Raw genomic sequence first — 24,643 nt, forward strand, 5'->3', positions numbered from 1 at the left:
GTGCCATATAAATGAGCATAAAAGCATTTTAAATCTATATCGATTTTGAATGAAGATATCGAAAGCAGGAAGTCCTGGAGAAGTCCAACATCCCACATACTAATAGCACGAAAAAGAGATGGTTATAGTCACTAATAGATTTCTACAATTTAGCTAAGATGGCATGGCAAATCAAGCGGCTGAAATTGCATATCTTGTGCTCTTTTCAAGGAGACAAGAATTATTTTACCGTCCAATGTACATTATTTTTTTTTTTAAAGTAATAATTTTTTTATATAAAAGGGTTAGATGCTTAAGTATACAGGAGGAACTAAAGCAGCCCACAACAAGGAAAAAACCCAGCAATCCCTCAAATACCAAAGCCCTCAAACCCGAACTCTCGAGGAGCACTCAAACTTTACAACATGTGAGCCTTGGCTTTCCTTTGCCAAGAGGACACGCTTCCATCGCTGCAGTTAATGAAACTTACTAGATTGCCATGTAAATAGTTAAATGACATAAATTTTTTACAAACCGATTTGTAAAAAAATTTCTACAACTCACATATAAAAATGACACGTGCCATTTAAACATGTAAAAAACACATTTTTTTATTAAAGCTATTAAAAAAAATGTGAGAAGTACATGCTATTAAAACATGTGCTTCTCACATGCCAATAGACATGTCATTTTTATATGTGAGTTGTAAGGAATTTCTGTCCATAGTTAAATGCTATATAATCAAATCTCAACTATGAAACAGTGAAATGGAGAGAGGATCCTGAGCACCTCAATGCAAGATCAACTAAGATTCAGTCTTCACAACATTTGATTCCATGGATAAAATAAATAAATAAATATAATACGATAGTGAAAGCTTTTTAGAAGATTGAATAAATTATAGTAAGTAATCGGATAATGAATACAACAAAACAAAACGCGCCAAAACTAATCCCACTGGCTAACAAAACGGAAAATACCAGTGTGATGACCTCAGCTTTTGATCCATCGGCTATGCCCTCACGTAGATTAAAAAGCTGTGAGGGCCAATCCCAGCAGTTTCTTTTTTTTCTTTTTTTGAACAGGACAATCCCAGCAGTTTCTAAGGAAATGTCAATGCTGCAATGTTCAGCAGCAACGATGGTCGATGGATATGTCCTAGCTTATAGAGTAAAGAGTTGTGCAGGCCACTTGCGTTTCCTACCATCAGGGCCAATACCTGCAGTTTCTAAGGAAATGTCAATGCTGCGATGTTCGACAGCACGAGCAATGCTAATGCGCAAATGAATTTTCGTAGCGGGACAGGCATCGGTGCCAACTGCTGCAAATCTGTCGCCACTCGGTTTTGCTGATGCCATGGCAATCGGCTCCTGGAAGGTAAGGATTGTTTGCGACCAGTGCGTTTTGGGTGTGGACGGGGATGTGGACAACACAACTGGCACTTCTTTGCAGAACCTGCTGGTAAAACCAGTCTCAAACCACAAGACAACCCCGTAACACCATGTTGTTCGGCATTCCAAATCATTTGAGAGGCTTTCCAGCACAGCACTTGCAGTGAAATCCACTTCATTGGGTTTCATTGTTGCCAAGTCAAAAGTCTGAAGCCAAAGAAAAAAATTGCATTTTAACACAAACTACTCAAAACCAGATTTATACATCAAAACGCCGATATGAAATCTAAGTAAGGTATTTTTATTTAAGAGAAAAGGATAGACTCGTCAATTTCATTTCTGTCCCACAAATGGATAATAGAATCAGGAAAAACAATATCACTGAATTAGTATGCTTCAATATGCTTCGATTACTAAATACAATTCTTCTGGGATCAGTACATCATAGAAGTATAATAAGGCATGTATAGTTAGTATGTTTATGATCAAAAGTTTCCTACAAGAAGATTAATCAAGGTTTTACCCTTAATCTAGGAATTAGAGTTGGTCCAGAATATTTGAATCGTGACCTAAAAATGGGAACGACAAACCATAGTGCCAAAAAGAATGGTGCGAGAAGTTAAGGGAATTATGCATCCAAAAAAAAATTGTGTTTTGTCAAAAAGAATGGTGTGAGAAGTTAAGGGAATTACGCATCCAAAAAAAATTGCGTTTTGTCAAAAAGAATGGTGTGAGAAGTTAAGGGAATTATGCATCCAAAAAAAATTGTGTTTAACCAAAAAAGAGAAGTATACAGAATCTCCAATTGAAAGAAAACTCAATTTATTTATTTTTTTTTTTTTTTGGGGGGGGGGGGGGGGTCCTTCCCATAAACATAAACCATCCAATCCAAGTAAAAGCAAGATTTGACCCTAATTCCTATGTATTTGGTATGACGTCAAAACAATTTTGAATTTGTTGGCACCTTCAAGTCAAAGATTATTTTTTTCCAACTCATTTTTTAGGGTGAAGGAGAGGAATTCAATTATCGATCTCTGGAACAATTTTAAGAGATTTTACCAGCTAAACTAAATGGCATATCGAACTCAAAAATAACTCTTATAACTTTTTTAATGCAATTCCATAAAAGTTTGTACCTGCCTTGATGATCATGCACAAAGAACTCAACGACTATTAGAAGAAAATTTAGAAATTTTGAAGTTTTAAGGGGTACCCAAGAGAATAAACAAAAAAAAAAAACAAAAAAACAAAAAAAAAAAAACAAAACTAAAACAAAGCCAGCATCATTTCCCTATTTCAGAAAGTTTAGCCGGTTCCAAATAATGTAGGCGAACAAGAACTTCGGAAAAATTAGGCCAAAAGATACTAACAAGAGGTTTTTAAAACCAGAATCTCTCTTTATCCTTTTCACCTTTAAATATTTCAAGCATACGGCTTTCTGGATGTAGATGACAATGACGCTATCTATACAACTGGATTCTATAGTTCTTATATATATACACAGATGAATTGTAAATGATGATATCAACCCTATCTTCCGCATACTCTGGCAACTTTACCTAAGCTTGGTCCTTTGGGGGTGAAACTGGAAAAGTTTAATTTAAATTACTAATATTTCCTTTGAAAATAGGTGTTCTCTTTTTTCTTTAAATTAGGGGCTTTTTGTATACATCCTGTGTACTATGGGTTGCGCCCCTTTTGCGCCTTTTCAATATATTTTACTTATCAAAAAAAAAATATTTCCTTTAGGGTTTTAAAACTCATGAACAATATGAAGAAATTCCAGGAAATCCAGATTCATTACACAAGCCAAAGTAAACGTGGATGCAATTCTAGCATAAACTAATAGGGAAGCTTTAAAGATACTACGTCATATCCTCCACCCCCCCCCCCCCCCCCAAAACAAAACAAAAGAAGAAAATTTCATCTATTTAAATATTTTAAACGGAACTGGTCACTTTTAATGAGGTAACACTAACCTGAAGAACTCCAGAACTAGTCACTATATCATTATTATCCACAATGTCAACAATAGGAATTTTCGCAGCATCTCCAACAAGTTCCTTGCCAATACAAGACATGTTGAAACCATATACATTTTCCCAAAATGGAAGACTAGTACCACCCCTACCAAATCCAGCAACAAACTGCGAAGAAATTGAAAGAGAAATTGATAAGCTCACAAGAACTAAAAAGCACTAGTTTGACAAGCGAATGGAATATTGTATGGGACTCACAATAGTTGCAGTGTCAGGGAGGATGGCACCTCCAGGCTTCAACCATCGGTCCCGTGCAAAGAGCACCGAGCTTAGCATTGACTCATAAAGTAGGCAATACCCCATCCATTCACTCAATAATACATCAACGCTTTGAGGTTGAACTTGTAAAGATTTATCAAGCTCTTCAACCATACCATGAACCACTTCTATTACCCCTGTGGGATGCTTATTACCTTCATTTTGGCTTTCACTCCGCCAAAGGCCATTATCCATTGCAATCTGCAAACAACAAACAAAAGGAGGGCAAAACTCAGTGAGAGGAAATACAAAGGTGACTTTGGTAGCTATAAAACTAGGAAATATTACCTGAGTTGCAACTCTGGTCATCTTCTCACTTCCATCAATTGCAATTACCCTTGAAGCCCCAGCTTGAGCCGCAAATAGACTAGTGAAAGAAAAAGGAGGGAAAAAAAGAAAAAAGAATCAGATAAACAATCCTAGTCAAAAGAGACATATAGACAGATGAATTATATAATGAACAAATAGATGGCCTCACTAATCATTATTACATGTAACCTTTTTTTTTTCCTTCTCGTAAGTGTTGGTATATGGAGATTGGCTATCCCAAGTAAAGGACCCTTTTTTTTAATGAATCTCAACTAAGGGACCTTTTTTTTTTTTTTTTTTTTTTAAATAAGTAATCAAGATATCATTAAAAGCATAAGGTGCCCCCAGGTACACAAGCGGTATACAAGAGAAGCCAAGTAAAGGACTGTTAAGTTAGAGTTAAAAGTTTTAGGCAAATGCACCTCATAAATGGCTCATTTATCCTAGTGCTTCAACCATAAGATGGAACATACCAATAGAAACAGCCTACATGGTTAATGGCATCTGCCAATATACCGTAGCAATCTGATGTGGTATCCAAAACCAAACCCCAAAAATGAGTGAGGATTAAGAAAGAGCAGTAAAGACAATTTTGAAATGAAAGAATGGTTTTAATGATACAACTTAGATCTAGAACAGCTAAAAGAATCCCAATGTCAAATGTGTATAGGGACTGGCAAGCCATGGGTCCCATTAATGCACATCACACACACAATTTTATCAAGCAAAATTCAGCTAGTAAGACAAACATAACTATACAACATTTTTTTTTCAAATCAATAGATAGGCCATGAAACTCTTTATTGCTCTATCATTCTTCATCTTTCTCTATTACCCGATGGGAAACCGTGAACAACAAAAGCTTAAAGTATCAAGAGATTATAGAACCATGAAAAAAAAAGAAAAAAAAAAAGACAAACGGATACTGAAATGGGTGAAGTTTTCCCAGGATTCAAAGGATTCCAAATTTCCAACAGAAAACCTTTTAGGCAAACAACACACTGCTAGACTAATACTATGTTGAAAACCATTAGTGCAAACGTAATAAGCTGTCAAGAAGTGTCCCAACAGTGTATATAAGCCCTCACTAAAGGACATTAAGCTTAAGCCATTGTCATATTGTTTTTTTTCCCCGAACAAAAGGAAAGGGCTCTAATTTACATGAATTAAGCATGATAGCCTTCTAACCGTAGCCTCCCATCATAACATGCTAATGTTTCAAAAGGAGTACTTCCATATATCAATTATCATGAGATATTTATATTATCATGTGCGGGTATAGAAAAAAAAGTGTTTTACATTTAAAATAGACTTCCCTAATACAAAAATAATGATGACCGAGGATATTCATATAACTGGAAATGTTACGATGAATGTTTGCAATATAGAACACAGAGTCAGGAAGTCAAAACCGTAGTGTGATTCAGAATTTCAATTAATGGTCTCAACTGCATCAGCACCAGGTAATGGAATAGTGGACTATGATGCAAATAAATAAACAGTTAAAACTCTTCTAATCATAACAACAGTAAGACATCGCATATTTGTCATCTAACCTTAGTATGCCAGTCCCACAACCTACATCCATCACAACAGCATTATTCAGGAGAGAAGGGTTTTTCAAGATAGCTTGTCTATAAGCATCTGTTCTTACCTGCAATAACCATCAAGCTTTTTTACTAGCAAAAATTGACACAACTAAAGTTCACTTCTACCAGAAACCAAGAGATAAACTACGAACCTTATCACTTATCATCTCCCTGTGAATGCCAAATGAACTATAAGCCCCAAAATAATTCTTGTTCGCATTCTTGATATCCTTTGCAATAAGAGTTGGAAAAGAAGCTCTTAAATGTTCATCTTTCAATTTTCTACCAGCTGAGCCAGCATGTTCTCTTGAATCCACACCATTGACAATCACCTTCTCCAAGGAACTTGCTGTGGGTGAATAGTCATTGGAAGCAGAAACAATTCTCCCTCCATTTTTGTCACAGGTATCAGCACTAAATGCAGTAGTGTCCCCTGCATTCTCATCATCAATAGCATTCTCTTCAAAATTCTCCAAATCCCTCATTAGTTCCTCTTTGTCAACTGATGCAGTATAGTCTTCTTCATCTTCACCGAAACTGTACAAGAGTGAGTCGTCTTTCATGAAAGGTTTTAGATATCTATCGTCTTCCCAAAGCGGCTTAATGTCCTCAACGTTGACTGTTTCATGTAAATGATTCTGAAGATCTTGGTTAGACTGACAGGTAACACCACAACTCCAACATCTGTTTTCTGCCACCTGGTATGAAAAAGGAGTGATAGATGATAAGAAAATATCACACCATGAAAATTTGATATGCACTAAGTTATTAACCTCGCAATCTCGCACACGAATCAATGATGACATGGTTTTCATCATTGGACTTAGACACGACAATGACCATTAAACTGAGTGAATTGCAATAATAGAACACATCGATTCCAGTTTCCTTCTTTTCAGTTGTTGCTCTCCATTTTCTTGACAACCAAGCAGAGATTACAAAGCAAACCAAAAAATATTCTCTGAGTGCTGAGAATATGCAAGAAAAGACAGCACACAGCAACATTTTCAACCAAAATGAGCCTTACACGGTTATTTTACTTCATTCGGCATGAATTTCCGTCTCGTAATTCCTCGGTTTTCTCAGCAACCAAAACTAAATACAAAGCTCATAAAATACTGAATTTTAATCCAGCGTGAGTTATAACGCCAAAAATTCTTTTACTCTACTTTCCCTCGTTTTCTCAGCAACCAAACAGATATCAAATCAAATAAGACACTGACCTGAGAGCGGACGTAGTTGATGAGCTTAAACGCACCGTAAAAGTCCAAACCCAAGCTTGTCCGAATACCGCGAAAATCGAAGCGGTGCGAAGTGCTGCAATGCTCGAAGAGCGCATCGCACGAACCGTACTTGGAGTCGCAGAAGAAGCAAAGGAAATCGGAGTCGGAGACGTCTCCTTCTTCTTCTACGTCGTCCTTTTCGGCTTCCCAGTCGTCCCAGGCTTCGAGCTCTTCGTTTTCACTTTCTTCTTCGAGTTCGTAGTCCATTGCTTCTGTTTCTTGTGAACCTTCGTTTGGTGGGAGGTCTTTGGCCATGTGTGCTGTTACGGAGGGATTCGAAAGAGCAGAGTGGTACGGTTCGGGTGGCGGTTTAAAGTGTTTAAACCCTAAAGCTATGCAACTTCAAGGAAAAGAAAAACACACACACGTACAAAAGTACAAATATGAGTATACGACTCCTAAATCCTATATAATTAAAATGATAGTTACCGTGAAAATAAGTTAAATAACTTCTTTTTTTCAAAAATTTACGCTATTGGTCTTTATGTTGGCCTAAATTACGAATCACTTTCTATAGTATAAAAAATTATTGTAAGGTCATTGTGGTAAACTAAAATTACGAATTACTCCCTTAAGTCATTTTTCAATCAATTAAGTTAAGGGATAATTGTACCGTTGGTCCCTGTGGTATGCCATAATTATTTTTCACCCCCAATGGTTTAAAAAGTGCATGGGAAGTCCATGTGATATGCAATAATTACAAATCGATCCCTACAGTCAAATTTCGTTAAAATTTTTAACAGATTCCGTCAAATGCCACGTGTCGCCATCTTATTGGCAACACATGGCGCTGACATGTCCATCTTAATAAAATAATATAAATTTATTAAAAAATACTTATTTTTTTAAAAAAATTAAGATTAAAATTCAAAAAAAAAAAAAAGGAAAAAGGTAGCAAGGGGGTGGCTGGGGTGGCCCGCGCCACCCTCGGCCACTGGGGGTGGCCTCGCGCCACCCCCGGCGGCCTTTGGGGGTGGCGCGCGGCCACCCCCATTGCCTGCCATTTTTTTTTTGTTTTTTTTTTAAATAAATTTATTTATTTATTAATAAATTTATATTTTTATGACACGTGTCGCCATCTTATTGGCGACACGTGTCGCTGACATGTAGGGCTAACAGATTTCGTCAAAATTGTGGACGAAAAATCGACCCAGGAAGTAAAACGCAATTATTGCATATCACAGGGACCTCCCATGCACTTTTTAAACCATAGGGAGTGAAAAATAATTATGGCATACCACAGGGACCAACGGTGCAATTATCCCTTAAGTTAATAGAATCCGTTAATTTGCCACGTTAGTACCAATAAGATAACGACACGTGTCGATCTGAATAAAAAATATAAAACTATAAATATATAATTCTTATTGGCGCTGAAGTGGCGTCTAGGCTGGTCTAGCGAAATCTGTTAAAAATTTTAACGAAATTTGACTCTAATGAACGATTTGTAAATTAAGCCAATCACATGGATCTTTGAATTAATTTTGATACTAGAATGAGTGATTTGTAATTTAAGCCAATCATAAAAATCAATAGTGCAATTATCTCCCTTTTTTTAACATGTTTTTATTGAGTTAAATGTTAATTTTTACTTTCATAAAAAAAAAAAGAAAAAAGAATATATATATATAATAACACGACAATAACCACGAACAATAGTTTATTATTCTTTTCTTTTATTGTTTATGAGGTTTAGTATTCTCTTCCGAGTTTTATCAAAGGAAATTTTCTTATATGTAGTCAATTTTTTTTAAAAAAAAAAAAACACACACACATTTACCAATTAATCTTGTATAGTGCCAAAAACTAAAAACTCCAAATTGATGTTTCTAAAGCCTAAAATCAAGTTTATGATAAACTCAGGAAATTATCGCAATGAAATTTCCCTTGAGTGTATTTATAGTCCCATATCATCATTAGAACTTTTACTTATTATTTTCTTTTTAGGACTTTTAGAGTTTTAGGGTCCATTCAGTTTAACGGTTTTATAACATGCATTTTTAAAAAATAAAAAATAAATAACAATTTCAAAACACGGTCAATAAAAATGCAGTTAAACGTTTGATAAAATCGATATTTGCTTTTAAAATTGTGATTTATCCTTTAAAATCATTTTTTTTAAAGCGCACCCCTTTTATTTGAGATTTGAAAACATTAATTTTTTTCACGTTTTCAAAATGTCAATTTTTGAAACACACTTTTAACAATTTTGTTTAAATACACACTTTTAAACTGCAAAATTGCATGGCCAAACATACATCAATTATGCATTCAAAATTAATTTCTTGGTTTCTCATTATTGGAAACACTTTTTTTTTTTTAGATACTTTGTCAACAAAATTATTTTTGTTACGTGTTTCTTGAAGGCAACTTTTCATAACTAATAAATTGAAAACATTTCTAAATGGGCCGTCGGCATTAATATTATTAGTATAATAATTTAGTCCCCACCCTTGTGATAAATAGCTCTTCACCACCCAAACTTCTTTTATTTTACATGATTGTGATTGCTTCTCAGTTGTTGTCAATTCTTTGGTCCTTATTCTTTTTATATAATACAAAGAATTAAAATTCACATGAATGACTGTTTTTATGTAAGCAAACAGTAGTATTGATGAATTTTTTTTGGGATATTGTTCAACAGCGAAGGACAAAGAAAGTAAATGAAATATTTTAGCTTATCAAGGATTTATGATGTTTAATTTGTTTATCACTAATGGTTATTGTGAATGATGTTTCATTTGATAATCGGGATCTGTTTAAGAATTTAATTTATTAAGATATGTTATGGTGGACGATGTTTAGTTTGTTTATGAATTTGCTTATCTGAACATTATTAAGTAATTAATTTATCAGGATTTTGTGTATGATGTTTAATTTTTTTGTTTATCAGGATCTTGGTACTTTTTTGAAACCTATTTTATAGGTATTAAGAATTTCGTTTCTGCAGGATTAATACAAATTAATTAAATATAACTAAAATGCTAATTAATTAATTAACCGATTTCAAGCCCATCACACCAATTAATTAGGAGATATCTTTTTTATTTTCTGCTAACAATTAGATCTGCTCTATTACTGTAGCATTGTGACCAAGGAATTACAAAACCTATTGGATGCTATGTTGCAAACAAAGGGCTCAGCCCTGAGCCTCTAAAGCATAATCAGGAGATAACTCTCTCTCTCTCTCTCTCTCTCTCTCTCTCTCTCTCTCTCTCTCTCTCTCTATATATATATATATATATATATATATATATATATATATATATATATAGAGGCTTGGCAGAAATAAAACAAACCCAAAATCATACACAAGGCTAGGTCTCCTAATGCCTACTACTTTCAGCTTGAGCTTATGCTTGGACAAGATGATGTCCTCCAATGCTTCAAATTAAAAACAAGCTGATAGAGCCTACTGAATCATTCATCAAGCTGCAAGGGCTTGAAATATTTCCCATCTATGAGATAAGTGCCAACTGTAAGCCGAACGGCCCATAAATCCTTAGGCTTTCTTGACACAATTCTGCACAATTTTTTACATGAATAATAAGTATTTAATATGCAATATATATAAGTAAACTGTTATACGACTGTCATACAATTTGGTGTCGTGATAGTGAAAATTAGCACTTTGATTAACATTTGTAAAAAAAAATTAAGAAAAACTTCATTTAAACCCATGAATTTTAATGACATTTACAATTATCTCAAAAGTTTGGAAACTCTAAATTTAGTGTATATAATTTTTAAATTTTTACAATGTCACATCTCTATTAGGGTTTGTAATTAAATCAAACGGCAAAGAGGTGAAATGACCTTTATACCCCTGTTTTCTTTTTTAATATATAAAATCCTAAATTTATCTTTAATTGAAAATTATTAAAAAAAAATTGAATTTGAATTTAACTACTCTAAATTGTTCCTTCAAAAAAAAAAAAAAACTACTCTAAATTGAGGGTTTTTAAATTTTGAAAAGAGATTGGAAAAGTGATTGAAGCTCGGTGCAAAGTTTTTCAAAAAATAAAATAATACCCAGAGTTATGCATGCATGGAAATTGCAAGGGAGATGGCCGGAGAGATAATAAGAGTACCTTCCCACATCACCAGGGTTGACTAAGCCAGAATTCACCCGAAGGCATGGAACAGATGCAGCGGTCTTTATCATTTTGGGAGCCTCGATAACAATAACAGGGGAGCCTATTTCAAGTTTTGAACTTTTTGCCGGCGGCCGGCCGGTCTCAGGTGGTGGCTCTTTTGATTCACACTTTGTTTTAACCACTCTCAAGCGATTCACGAACTGAGGGGACTTGGAAAATATCATCGTGGAAGTGGAAGATATAGATAATGCCATGACAAAAAGGATATTTGCTTCTGTGGTTCTCAAAACAAGTTTTCGATCTTGGTGTTTCTTTTTTGTTTGTAGAGAAGATACGTCCGGAGCCGTCCAATAGATAAAGAGTCCCATTAACAAATTAAAAAGGGGCCAAAAATCCTTGGGCTTCTACTGTGAGGCCCAAAATAGGATGGACTAGGCCCATGGAAAGGGCATAAGTAGCCTAGTCTTCTAAGAAATTGTACGAACCGTACTGGAGTCGTAGAAGAAGCAAAGGAAGTCGGAGTCGGAGTCGGAGCCTTCTTCTTCTACGTCATCCTTTTCGGCTTCCCAGTCTTCCCAGGCTTCGAGCTCTTCGTCTTCGCTTTCTTCTTCGAGTTCGTAGTCCATTGATTCCGTTTCTTGTGAATCTCTTTCGGTGGGAGGTCTTTGGCCATGTGTGCTGACAGTGCAGTAATGGAGGGATTGGAAAGAGCAGACTGATACGGTTCGGGTGGCGGTTTAAAGTTAAGATACAATTATTGATCGCTTTTGTCCTCGGAATAAGTTTTATTTTTTATTTTTTAAAATAATTCTCTAAAATTATGCGGTTAAGAATTGTATCTTATAAAAGATCATATTTTAACTGTTTAAACTTTAAAGTATTTAAACTCTTTGAAAAATGCTATACATAATTAAATTTTTATAAAAGAAGTCTTACTTGATGACGTAGAGCTTATTCATTAGTGTTCATATCATTTTTTTTTATTAATTGTTTTAATTATCACTAATAAAAAAGTTCCACTTCAATTAATAATGCTTTATCTATAAAAGTTTAAATATGTGTAGCATTTTTAAAACCATAAAACTATGCAACTTTCGAAGAAAAAAAATACGCGTATACAAAAGTACAAATACGACTCCTAAATCCTATATAATTAAAATGATAGTCACAGTGAAAATAACTTTTAATTTTTTTTTACAAGTTTTTATTGACTTAAATGTTAATTTTTACTTTAATAAAAGAAGATAAAACTTAGAGATTAAATTAAAATTACATGAAAATTAGTTTTTAAATTTTCATTTTTTTTCTTTCGAAAATAAACAAAGAACACCGAATTGACATAGAGCTCATATGTCAAAATCAAAAATATTATCCATCCCATTTCAAATGACCGGAACCGATAGCATAAAAGAGTATTCTTTTCATATAAGTTTGGAATTATACTTAATAACTTAATACAGATCGTCAACTTATATAAAAATAATAATAATAATACAGATCGTCAACTTTTTCCTTTTATTTTTTCTCAAGTTTACTAAAAAGCAAAAAGAATTAAATAAATAGGATAATAATTAGACTGGCCAATATTGGGGTGAAGCGGGGCATTGATGTCAAACCACATTCCAAACCGTCCAACAAAACGGCGCGGCACGTGCGTGCGTATAATTTCTAATTATTATCTTCAGAATCACAGGTATATATACAGCTTTACCATTTGCCTCTACAAAAATAAATTCCAAAACACAAAAGTAAATAAATAAAAGTTTATTGGATCAAAAATCAATTATCAACTCTGACTCGCTACCCCTCTCGCTCTCTCTCTCTGCTCCGGTGACAGGCACCGGAACATTTGCCGCTGAGAGCTACCAATAGTATTCAAAACTGACCGTTTCACTCCTGTTCTAAATTCTACTCCCATTAACGTCACCGTCTCTCCCTTGGAGGCCTCCTTCGCATTTGACTGTCATTCTCTGCTATTCCTCCAATCAAAAGCACCACTTCTATTGCGTGAGTCCCATTGACTTCTATATTTTCACTATTTTTTTTTTTTTTTAATTTGAGTTCGAGATCTCATGGTTATTGAGCCTTTTCTTTTCACATTTTTGCTTTGAGTTTATAGGCTCTGTTTGGTTACCAAGAAAGCTTTTAGCAGAAGAAAAGAATCCAGATCTCGGGATAAGAGACTGAGAAGAATGAAGTTTTTAGCTTAACTTGCAAACTCTTTTTTCTTTTTGTTCTTTTCTTTTCTTCCAGTTTCTTACCTACCAAACAGAGCATATAAAAGCCGCTGTTACTTGCTAGTAGAGTATCAGCTGATTTATCGAGATCTAACTATATTCGAAGCAATGCAATGACAATAAATTTGTGTGTGTTTTCAAATTAATTAATTTTTGTAGATTATGCTTGGGTTGCAGAGATAGCAGTCTTGAGGAGCTGAAGTTCGTGGCATTCGATTAAGTTGTTGTTCAGTTTGCCATGGAAGAGTATGTATCCGTCCATTATGAAACTTCTTATCTGAATCTCAATACTCACACCGTTGTATATATCGATACACACATTTGAATGAATGTATTGCATGTACAATTTATAAGTATGAACTAATTCATACTGTGAAATTGCAAGTGACATTATATATGTATATCTATGTATGTATGTATGTATGTGTATATATGCTGAGTTCACGGGCTTGTCGATCATACTTATGGATTATGACATGTCTAAATAAAGGGAGGATGCTGTGGAGGTTCTACAAAGATACAGGCGGGACAGGCGAATACTTCTTGATTTTATACTTTCTGGTAGTCTGATAAAGAAAGTTGCGATGCCTCCTGGCGCGGTTACGCTAGATGACGTGGATCTGGACCAAGTTAGTGTCGATTATGTCCTCAATTGTGCTAAAAAAGGTGGCTGACCTTGTTTCTAACTTCCTTTGGGTTGTATTTTTACTAGAATTTTTCATTCAAATGACTCTTTTTTAGTGCAGGTGGAATGCTTGAACTATCTGAAGCTATTAGAGATTATCACGATCACACCGGGTTACCCCAAGTTGTAAGCCTTGTCTCACTGTGTGCAGCTCATGACATTGTTTATTCATTATATTAATCATGTAGGTGCTTGCGCATGTGTGCATAAGTAATGGCCAGTTATTTGCGTGTCACACACACATGCCTGCGCTCTGACTAATATAGTGAAAAGTACCTCTTGTCATGGATGGTTGTATTTTTCATGCTTTTTGGTTTTGATGCATCTTCAAAAAGAAAATTCTGCTCATGATTTCTGTACCTGCTTGCCAACATCTGCTAATTAGTTCGTCGAGCATTTTGTTTATCTTGTTCTTGCTGTTAATGTTTGAACTTTAATTCTTCTGCCTTTATCAGAGGAATACAGGTTATGCCCGTGAATTTTATTTGGTTACAAATCCTGAATATTCAGGTTCACCTCCAAAACGGGCACCACCACCTGTTCCTGCTTTCACACCTCCTCCTGCATACACATCATCTCCTGTTTCCACACCGCCTCCTGCTTTTGTACCATCACCCATTGTATCAAGTGTGACGAGATCGGGCTCTTTTAACTCCACACAAGTTCAAGAACTAACCGTAGATGACATTGAAGATTTTGAGGATGATGATGATGCTGAAGAGGTCAATAGTCTCAGAATGTCAAGAAGGAACACAAGTGATGCTGCTGATCTTGCACTCAAATTGCCTTCTTTTGTAACAGGTAAAAAGGATTAAGATCTTGGTATATGTAGTGGGAGGATAGGTTCTTTGCAGCTCATCCCATGCTGCCAAGGTATTAAATCTTGTCTAAGTGCCCCTTTTAGTCAGGTAGGTTAGGGAAGGAACCATCTCAGAACTAGCAGGAATAGTGAAAAAAAAAATGAAGCACATGGGATTACTTGAAGTTGATAATATGACCTATGCATATTAAGCATAAATAATCAATGTTAAAGACCTATACCCATACTTGAATTATTCTCTTTGTGTGGAGCCACAGAATTTTACTACTTCTTAATTGGTCTAATTAATGGCTAGTACTTTACAATTGCTCTTGGACTTGGCTCAGGTGGTAAAGGGTTGGGTGGGTCAGGCCTAAACTGAAATCTCACCTAGCTTAACCGAAAAAGAAGCAAGTAAATATTCTTTTTTATACATTTTTTTTGACATTTAACAAGTTTTAGTAACATTCCTACATTGTAAAGTATCTTGATAATATATGTTTTCTTGTGCACAGTTACAAAAATATCAAACTACATAATTATCTGACCACAACTTGACTTTCTTGTATTCTTTTCAAAGGACAACATAAGGCATAAGATAGCATCAGATAGACAAAAGTTTGCAATGAGTTTAGTAAGTTATATGAAGTCTCACAGTTAAATGATCTAGACGTTACATATAATATGCCAAACCTGTGGCTGACACAGTTAAAGGGACAACATGGCATATGATATGCTGCATGGCTTTGGGTAGTTTTCATCTGCAGTCCCAAGCTCTTGATGGTTTTACTTTGTTTTTCTCCCTCATTTTTTCGATATAACTACCTTTGGGTCCATTTTTTATATTGTTATTTTATTTTTTTGAGTTTATGGAGTCACTTTAAAAATAAATATATTAACCATTATATACATTATGCCAAACCTGTTGTCAGCAGTAAGGGCACAATGGGGCGGTAAAATGTGCTACATGGCTTTGTGGAGTGTTCGTCCCCAGTCCCACTTGATTGCTTTATCTTGTTTTATCTTCCACATTTTTTATTATAAAAACCCTTGGGCCCACTCTTCTATTGCATCCATCGCCAATCATCTTCTCTCTTTTTGATTTTCTGACTCACTTTGAAAAGAATATATACATGTCCAAAACCAAACCCAATACCTGAAATCAAATTACAAATTTTTTGTATCAAATTCTATGCATTGACTGGGGTTAAGAATAGCCTAGATGTATGGGGACTGACTGATTTACCTAAAGAAAGTTGGATGCTAGAATAAGAATGTATCATCATCATGGAGATGACCAAGCAACAACATGAATATTTAGCTTTGATAAGAATTATATTATGTGAGAGATGTAACTTGGAAAAATAAATAAATTATTTGCAATATTGGTAAATATCAAAAGAATCTTGTTTGTTGAGACTCTTTGCAAGTATCTTTTTTTAATGGCTCACCCTGTTCACTAGAGTGAGATCTATTCATTTAAAATCCACTCTTTGCTGGGTTTTGAAAGTGTAGAGATTTTGCTTTATCTCCTTTGGTAATTGATATAAAAGCTTAACTCTCATAGGGGAATTTTTGCATGTATCACAACGTTGTAATATTACTGCTGTACCATTAGCCATAACTCGTAAGACTGTGATTATGATAATAATGGAGATGATAGGGCAAAGTTAGAAATAATGGAATTCCATTTAATGTCTAATCATGTGATTATGTAAATGCCATGTTTATCTTTATGTTTAGTTGCCTTGAGTAATATGACGATCAAAAGTAAAAAATGCATTCTTGGGATGATTTTTATATTAACCGTGGCATGGAAAGGAAAAGTTATAATGCATGAAATGGTTGTTAATAACCTCCGTACTTTTACTGCTTTCAGGAATCACTGATGATGACCTCCGTGAAACTGCATACGAAATCCTCTTGGCAGGTGCCGGGGCTATGGGGTATGCTTCTATCATATTGTTTGGCCAGCAGATCATTCTTCTTTTGTTAGATGAATGAGGGCTTGGCAATGAACTCTCTCATACTTTGTTTATATTCTTTTACCTTTTGCACCCTGTACTGTTTTTATTTGTTAGCACTGTGTAAACAGGGGTCTCATTGTACCATCAAAGGAGAAAAAGAAAGATAAAAGGTCCAAGTTGATGAGGAAGCTTGGACGTAGTAGAAGTGAAAATGTTGTGGCACAGTCACAACGTGCACCTGGTTTGGTTGGCTTGTTGGAGACCATGCGTGTCCAGATGGAGGTAATTTTAAGAGAAACTCTCATGTAGGATTTTTCACATCTCTACTCCTTTTCTATTCTATTTTAGTTTTTGTTTCACTCTCCAAACTGCTAGTTACACAATACACACCATGCCTTGTTTTCCTTTTCATTTCACGGTATTGTGGACCTTAATACCATGTGACCCTAATGAGATGTAGAACATCACTCTTATAGTGATATCTGAAATTAGACTCGTAGCATGTTTCAGAGGAAGAGAACGTATTGATGGATGGCATAAATTCAACGAATGCAATGAAGCAAATAGTGTTTTAACCATCTAAAATTGTCTTCTAGTCTGCTGCAAGTAACCTTTTGAAAGCATAGAGAGCTAAAGCATTGCATTGTAAATCATTTTATATCCGGTGGACTTTACCTAATTGTTTTAAATTCCCCCTTTTCTTAATGGTAATTAATTAATTTTTTTAATAGGTAATGTATATTCATTCAAAGCGCGGATGTGTATAACCCTAGTACACATGGAGTATACAAGAGAATTCCTAAATCATAGAGATATATTAAGAAATTACTTATAAAAAAAAATAGAGATATATTAAGAAATTAAAGTAGCATGCTTGTAAACCACTCATGTCCTGACATGGTTTTAATGTTCCATTATTTTCCAGAACGAACAACCATGGGTTGATTAATTTATTTTTTGATAAGTAATCCAAATTTTATTCAAAAGCGAAAAGTTGCAACCCATGAGTATTAAAAACTTTTTTTTTTGATAGGTAAGAGATCAATTTTATATAAAAAGCGTAAGGCGCCCCTTAGTACACTGGTAGTATACAGGGAAAACACCTATCTAGAGATAGAAAAGCGAGTGAGAAAGTCAGAAAAAGAAATATACATAGGATGGACATAATGACTGGTACCCTAATGATTGGAAGGCAAAGGTTTAATATAATAAATTTGGAAGATGAAGCATCAACATAAGCTTCATAATAGTTCTATGGATTAGATTGTTAAATGTAATATGTTTATGTTGATTATAGGACTAAATTTGTTAGAGGTCTCTTCTAGGCTATGTCTTCCTCCTTGCCTAAAATTGACTTAGTCACTCACCCATCTGTGTTCAAGGATGATTTCTTTGTCTCATTTCCATTTTCTCGAAGTGTTTTGCTTACCCCCCCCCCCCCCCCCCCCCTCAAAACCAAAAGAAAGAAAGAAAGAAAGAAGAGTTCTGCTTACATTTGCTTTGCCTGCACCGAAGGTGTTTGCGGTTATAAGACATGAATGAGGATAAGGCTCTTGGTCCAAACGGCTTTTCTATCGCTTATTTATTTATTTTTCAAATTTTCTAGGATGTTATCAAAGTAGATGTCATGAAAGTCCTAGATTTCCATGAGCCTGGTTTACAATTGTTCTCGCTTTTCTAATTTCGTAGAATTTCTTGATTTGTTTTCTTCTTCTCCTTCTTAGTTAGGTGTTTCTCTTGTATACTTCTTCTATACTTGGGTTGCTTCTCTTTACGCTTTTTAATGAGATTGGTTAAAGGAAGGAGAAGACAGAGAAGAGGAGAGAGAGGGAAATTCGGCACCAATGTCGTTCCAAAACACAAACTTTCATTAAGGTTTAGTATTCCTTCATCTTCTTCTTCTTCTAGAAAGGAGTTTCTAGAGATAAAATTTAACATTTCTTCGGAGAGAAGTGACGGCGCGTGAGAGCGCGTCCAACTTAGTTCTTCCATCCTCTCTCAGATCCGTTCTCTCTCAGCCTATTGTCTGGTCCTGTAATTGGTTTTTCGGTATTCTCTTTCGCTTCGGCGATGTAGTTTTTTGGACTTTGGTCGTCTGAGTCCTGGGGGCATCGATGATGGATAAGGTTTTTTTAGTGGAGTCGAAGGCTTTCACCTTCTCGGTTTTGGATGGGGCGTCGACGTTGAGGGTGGAGGAGAAGAGGAATAACTTTCTGGGTGTGATCTTATTGAATGTTCAGAGCGCCGATTGGCTTGCGTCGACTCTGGAATTGATGTTGGGTATCCAGACAGAGCAAGTTTTTGTGAAGTCATTTAGAGAGGGTTCGAAGGTTTTAATTGCTAGAAGAGGTGAGAATAAAGCTGGGTGCTATCTAGAGGCGACTATGTTCGGGTTGGGCGGCCGGAAAGGTTCCATTGTTATCCCCGAGGGCCGTGGAGGGTGGGGATGGCTTAAATTTTCAGATGAGCTGAGTAAGGCTGTACTCTCCGTCTCAGATTCGGTGAGTGGCAGGCTACGCTCATCTTCTTCACCGGAGAAGAAGGCTTTGGAGGAAGATCGATCGGCTCTGGGCATGGCCTCAAAGTGGACGGGGCCTTCATTTGTGGAGGTTGTGAGGGCAGACTCAACCACTGCTGCAAAGAAGTTGCCCATGGTGGGTGATAGTCAGTCCGGGTTATGGGATTCACGGGCGTCTCCTTGCGATTTCGATCTTCTTCCGGTGGTGCGGATTGCAGAGGATATTCCGAGATTGGCGGTGGATTGCTTCTCTTTGGAGGCCCACCGGCGTGTTTTGTCGGGCATAGACCAAACCGTAGATCCGCAGAATAAGGGCTCTCTTTTGAATTTTGAATCTTCGAAATTGCGGACGTGGCACAAGTTGGGGTCCGGTTTTTATTTGGCTTTGGGCCACGCTGTGGGGAGAGTCCTGAGCCGTTTTACCGGGTCAGGGAAATTTAGAAAACCTACGGGTTTTCGCGTGACCCGAATCAAGCGGAAACCTAATATCTCCTGTTCGCCGCCAACCTCGCCGGAGATGATACCTGAGTTGTCCTCTGGGTTGGTTCTGAATCGGATTCTTCCTGGGGGTGTGGAGGCGTCAAAGGTGGGAGATAAAGTGGGTGTGAGTCCAGCTTCTTCGGCTGAGATCTATCCTAGGCCGGAGTCCCTACCGGCGACTGTTACAGGGACAGATCCAAGATCGGTGGTTCTTGTCGGGGGTGAAACGAACAGTTCCCAGGTGCATTCGGAGGTCTCTAGTTCGAGGGTGTATCCAGCCACTATCTTGTTCGGCTTCCCCCCCTCTCCGGCGCTGGAGTTGGGTATTCCGGCGGGTTCTATTATTACTTCATTCAAGTTCATGCCTCTGGGGAAGATGCAGTACCCTAATCACTCTTTTGCCGCTCCGTCTCCCGCTGGTGCTACTCTTTTAGGAGAGAAGCTGCGTTCTCCCCTCCCTGTGATGGCATCTAAGCCATTCCAGGGTTATTACAGAAGGGCGAAAAAACTGAGGGAAAGGCATTCTGTAAAATGGGATGATGGGCTACTTTCTGACTCTTTGCAAGCTGTGAAGATGTCAGTTGGTTTCGTGGATAAGGGGGTCTCAGGTCAAGTGACGACAGCGGAGAAGGTGGTAAAAAATCATGCAATAAAGAAGGCAATGACGTCAGTGAGTCAGGGCATTTTTAGGAAGGGGTTCCTTAATCTTCCCCCGATTTCAGTCCCAACGGTGGTGCCTCAGGAGGCCATCAATGGGGATATTGTAGTTTGGGAGGAGGATGAAGATGATTATTCGGAAGTTTTGCCTTTAGATTGGGCGTTGGATGGGGATTTTGGGGAGGGGACTTTGGCTGTTCGGGACGCCATGGAAGAGGAGTTTCAGGTTTTTGAGCGCCAGAAGTCTAAAGGAAAAAGGGAACTTCTTAATCTGCAGAGTTCCATCAACTATGGTGACACGAACTGTCCCTCTAGGCGTAGGAAAGCTGGTCGGAGGATTTGTCAGGGATCGAACATGGACTCGCCGGAAGGGAGGATCCTTCCTTCCTCCTCCCTGGATGTTCCCTCCTACAAGTCTTTAATTCAGGAGAAATGTAAAGGGAAGAAGGCTTTGACTTCTTCGGAGTTGTCTATGGCATGCTCTTTGTATTTCGGGGATAAGGGGGATAGATCTATGGCTCTCCTCTCTGCCCTTGATGAGGAACATAGGCGATGGGATATGGTTGAAGATTGTGAGCCTTAGGGGATTAGGGGCATAGGGTTGGGCGGTAATGTGGGCTGGTTCTTGGGTGGTAATGTGGGCTGTTTTTGGGTTTTTGTGGGTTAGCTTAGGTTTCTCCTTGTATACTGCCTGTGTACTTAGGGGCGCCTTACGCTTTCATTTATAAAGTCTTATTACTTATCAAAAAAAAAAAAAAAAAGGGTTAAATATGTTTTTGCCCATTGTGGTTTAACTCATTTATTTTTTGCCCTCTGTAGTTCATTTCATATCGCAGATGGTACCTTGATTTTAGCTAAAGACAAAGATTGTACCTCCGTCCAAAAACTAACGGTAGTCCACGTCAATGCCACTAAACACCCTTTAAAAGTCGACACCTGTCCTAGATGCCACATCAGTGCCATGTCATTTTTTTTAAAAAAAGCTTTAAAAAATGAAAAAAAAAACGAAAAAAAAAAAACAAAATGAGTGAGCCACCCCCTTGGCCGGTATGGGGGTGGCCAAACCACCCCACCCCCATGGCTGGTATGGGGTGGTTCAGCCACTCCCATGGGCCAAACCCCTTAATTTTTATTTATTTCTATATTCTTCTTTGGTCTGGGGGTGGTTCGCCAAACAACCACACCCAAGGGCCATGGGGGTGGCCGAACCACCCCCAGACCGGCCAAGGGGGTGGCTGAGCTACCCCTCCTTTTTTTTCTTTTTTCTTTTTTTTATTCTATTTTTAAAGCTTTTTATATATATATATATGACATGGCATTGATGTGGCATCTGGGACAGGTGTCGACTTTTAAAGGGTGTTTAGTGGCACCGACGTGGACTACCTTTAGTTTTTGGACAGAGATACCATCTCCATCTTTAGCCAAAATCAAGGTAGTATCTGCGATATGAAATGAACCACAGGGTACAAAAAATAAAGGAGTTAAACCACATGGGGGTGTTCACTATTTAACCCTAGAAAAAGGAATTCCATGAGCATAGTAAGTTTGAAAAAAGTTTGAATGCTACTTTCATTACTCTTATTCCTAAGAAAGTGGGGGTTGTTGAGGTCAAAGACTTTAGTCCTATTAGTACGGTGATTGGTGTCTATAAAATTATTACAAAGGTCTTGGCAAATAGATTGAAAATTGTTTTGGATAATATCATCTCAAAGACTCATAATGCTTTTATCAGAGGTCTTCAGATTGTTGATTTTGTTCTCATTGCCAATGATTCTCCTTCTGGGAGTATGGAGATTGCCTCATCAGATGCCTCTGAGGTAGCGGGTTCGGCGTCGCCGTTATTTTCTGTTCCGGCGTCTCCCTCTTCTATTCCAGTGTCTTCTGGGCTGGTGACCTTGCTGTCGACAGATCCTGGGGCTATTTTTACGGATTCTATGGCTTCCTCAGAGGCTGGTCGGAAGCTTTTTCCACAGGTTCTTGATCCTGTGGACTTAGGGCGTGGGTCGGAGACTTCTGCCTTGGGTTCTCAAGTTTCCATTGTGATGGGCTCGCCGGAAGGGAGGATTCTCCCTTCCTCTTCCCTGGAAGAACCCACGTCCAAGCCTCTTATTCAGTACAAACGTAAAGGGAGGAAGCCAAAGCCGGTGGTGGGTCAAGGAAATCATGAAGATGTGGGTTTTCTCAGGCGGGGGTTTCTTGAGTCGAGCTCCTCCTCTCTTTCACAGGCAGATCGTAGTTTCTCAAGCGCCCGCCCTTTCAATTCTGCGGGTGGTCTCCAGGCTACCTCTCCTTTGGAGCTGTCCTTGGCGTGCTCTATGTATTTTGGGGATAAGGGGGATAGAACTATGGCTTTCCTCTCTGCCCTTGATGAGGACCATAGGAGGTGGGATATGATTGAAGATTGTGAGCTTTTGGGGCTTAGGGTTGGGTTGTTTTTTGGGCTGTTCCTTGTCGGGTCGGTGGTGAGGCTGTTGCTTCTTGTATACTCCGTGTGTACTAGGGGCGCCTTACGCTGTTTTTTATAATATTACAATTACTTATAAAAAAAAAATTTGGTGAGCCGGGCGTATTATGTAAATTGGATTTAGAAAAGGCTTATGATCACGTTAGTTGATTTTTGTTGTTGTTGTTATATATGTTAAGGAGTTGTGGCTTTGGTAAGAAATGGTGGAACTGGATTGGATGAAGGTTTTTACTCTGCTTCATCTTGGATGCTTTGGGGTTAGGAGCTTTCTTACTTTCAATCAGGCTCTTTTGTGAAAGTGGCTATGGAGGTATGCTGTAGAGAGAGACTTTTTGGCGACAAGTAGTTTGGCGGGTGGTTGGTGCACTAATGTTGTCAATGGGCCATATGGAGTGAATTTCATAGTAAAGGGCTGTTTGAGAAATGTATCAATGCTACTTTCATATCTCTCATACCAAAAGAAGTTGGTGTGGTGGATATTAAGGATTTATGTCCTATCAGCCTAGTGGGTGCTGTATACAAAATAATTTCTAAGGTGCCAGCGAATAGATTGAAACATGTATTGTAAAAGATCATATCAAATTCATAGGATGCCTTTATTAGGGGGAGACAAATTTTGGATTCAGTTCTGATTGCAAATGAGCGTATTGATAGTCGACTCAGATCAGAAGTACCGGGTTTATTATGCAAATTGGATCTTGAAGGGCATATGATCATGTGAATTGGGAGTTCTTGTTATACTTGTTGGAAAGAAGCGGGTTTGGGGGGAAATGGAGAGCATGGATAGCATTTTGTATTTCTACGGTTCGCTATTAAGTTTTAATAAATGGCGCCCCATTTGGTTTCTTAAGTAGTACTTAGGGTTTAAGACAAGGAAATCCGTTATCACCTTTACTTTTTGTAGTGTTATGGAGGCTTTGAATAGGATGATGGTAGCCACAGTGGATAGGGGTCTTTTGGATGGTTTTATAGTGGGATCGAGAAATGCTGCAAGAATGGTTGTGTCGCACTTGTTATTTGCATACGATACTTTAATATTTTGTGACGCTAATGGTGAACATCTTCCTGATTTGAGATATCTTATTTCCTTTCCTTTCCTTTTTCATTTTAATTTTATTATTTTTTTAATAATATTTTTTATGTTTCAAAGCGGTCTTGGGGTTGAAGATTAATTTGTAGAAGTTAGAGAGGAGGCTTCGTTGGATCCAGAAGGATCCGAAGCCCAATGCCTTAGTCTTGAAAGATCGGGTACTGTCTCCCGAGGAGGGTTTGTCGCCGGCGAAGGGCTTAGTGGGCTCAGGTAACTCTTCGGCAACCTAAGAACTCCGGTGGGCTGGGTTTTCTTTCGTCCGGTAATATTCTCCGGGGAACCAGCATGTCGGGTGCTCTTCTTGTCTTGAGCGGGATTCTCGGCCAGAATTTGACGGAGAACCGTCGGAGGGAGAAATGGGTATGATTGAGAAGTCGGGTCTGTCTCCAAAGCTAACAGAGGTCGTCGGAGATTCTATTTTCGCCCCCTGAAGTTCCTGTTCCAGTATGCGTCTCCTCTCCCTCGGTTCTGAGCTCGGGGCTAGTGTTGTCCATCCCGGTTCTGGAGGTCTCTCCCAAAGACCCGGTTGGTTCTGCCAAAGCTCTTAAGGATTCTCTTGATATGCTGACTGTGTGGGATGGTTCGGGTTCTCCGGACTCTTTGGTTTCTGCGGGTCTCTCTGCAGTTGATTTGACTCACAGTTCTGGCTCGGGAGGTAGGAAGGGGATGGAACTTGCTTTAATTCCAGATGAAGAGCCTGTACCTTTGTCTTTTATTGAGAAGGTCAGGGGAGTGTCCGGTAAGAAGACTCCAGAGGGTTTTTTGAAAGCGGTTCTAGCGTATTGCCATTGGGTGGGGATT

The 24,643-nt window shown here is 37.7% G+C and overlaps 3 protein-coding genes across 6 annotated transcripts in view; 1 reads left to right on the forward strand and 2 right to left on the reverse strand.

The window, feature by feature from the left end:
- Window positions 1–844: 844 nt before the first annotated feature.
- LOC133880116 (probable protein arginine N-methyltransferase 3) lies at window positions 845–7,199 on the reverse strand. Its single transcript, XM_062318997.1, has 7 exons — window positions 6,789–7,199; window positions 5,718–6,263; window positions 5,533–5,630; window positions 3,956–4,034; window positions 3,608–3,868; window positions 3,350–3,517; window positions 845–1,577 (listed from the first exon to the last, which is right to left on the reverse strand). Exons 1-7 carry the CDS (start codon window positions 7,101–7,103, stop codon window positions 1,143–1,145), a joined length of 1,902 nt encoding a protein of 633 aa, XP_062174981.1. The 5' UTR covers window positions 7,104–7,199; the 3' UTR covers window positions 845–1,142.
- Window positions 7,200–10,201: 3,002 nt separating this feature from the next.
- On the reverse strand, window positions 10,202–11,287 carry LOC133880117 (protein CHLORORESPIRATORY REDUCTION 42, chloroplastic). Its single transcript, XM_062318998.1, has 2 exons — window positions 10,940–11,287; window positions 10,202–10,371 (listed from the first exon to the last, which is right to left on the reverse strand). The coding sequence occupies exons 1-2, from the start codon at window positions 11,197–11,199 to the stop codon at window positions 10,269–10,271; spliced, it is 363 nt and encodes a 120-aa protein (XP_062174982.1). The 5' UTR covers window positions 11,200–11,287; the 3' UTR covers window positions 10,202–10,268.
- Window positions 11,288–12,684: 1,397 nt separating this feature from the next.
- The window catches only part of LOC133879535 (protein unc-13 homolog), a 63,191-nt gene continuing 51,232 nt past the window's right edge, over window positions 12,685–24,643 (forward strand). For 2 of the 4 annotated variants that reach the window (XM_062318129.1, XM_062318132.1), the window contains exons 1-7: window positions 12,685–12,952; window positions 13,360–13,428; window positions 13,673–13,848; window positions 13,929–13,993; window positions 14,323–14,668; window positions 16,546–16,612; window positions 16,762–16,915. In XM_062318129.1, the coding sequence (XP_062174113.1) occupies window positions 13,421–13,428; window positions 13,673–13,848; window positions 13,929–13,993; window positions 14,323–14,668; window positions 16,546–16,612; window positions 16,762–16,915 (816 nt within the window). In that variant the 5' untranslated portion in view covers window positions 12,685–12,952; window positions 13,360–13,420. Of the gene's footprint in view, window positions 12,953–13,215; window positions 13,246–13,341; window positions 13,429–13,672; window positions 13,849–13,928; window positions 13,994–14,322; window positions 14,669–16,545; window positions 16,613–16,761; window positions 16,916–24,643 lie in introns of those variants that run through there. The other 2 variants (XM_062318130.1, XM_062318131.1) reach the window with 2 other exon arrangements.

The sequence above is a fragment of the Alnus glutinosa genome, chromosome 10 (assembly GCF_958979055.1).
Source record: "Alnus glutinosa chromosome 10, dhAlnGlut1.1, whole genome shotgun sequence".
NCBI classification, from domain to species: Eukaryota; Viridiplantae; Streptophyta; class Magnoliopsida; order Fagales; family Betulaceae; genus Alnus; species Alnus glutinosa.

What these genes read in the sequence shown, in the direction of transcription:
- LOC133880117 (XM_062318998.1), bottom strand. Translation starts at nt 11,199, where the DNA reads ATGGCATTATCTATATCTTCCACTTCCACGATGATATTTTCCAAGTCC. An exon ending in AACCCTGGTGATGTGGGAAG is followed by an intron (nt 10,372 to 10,939) that starts GTACTCTTATTA and finishes AAAATTGTGCAG; the next exon opens with AATTGTGTCAAGAAAGCCTA.
- LOC133880116 (XM_062318997.1), bottom strand. Translation starts at nt 7,103, where the DNA reads ATGGCCAAAGACCTCCCACCAAACGAAGGTTCACAAGAAACAGAAGCA. An exon ending in TGTGGGACTGGCATACTAAG is followed by an intron (nt 4,035 to 5,532) that starts GTTAGATGACAA and finishes TTCTTTCACTAG; the next exon opens with TCTATTTGCGGCTCAAGCTG. An exon ending in TGACCAGAGTTGCAACTCAG is followed by an intron (nt 3,869 to 3,955) that starts GTAATATTTCCT and finishes TGTTGTTTGCAG; the next exon opens with ATTGCAATGGATAATGGCCT.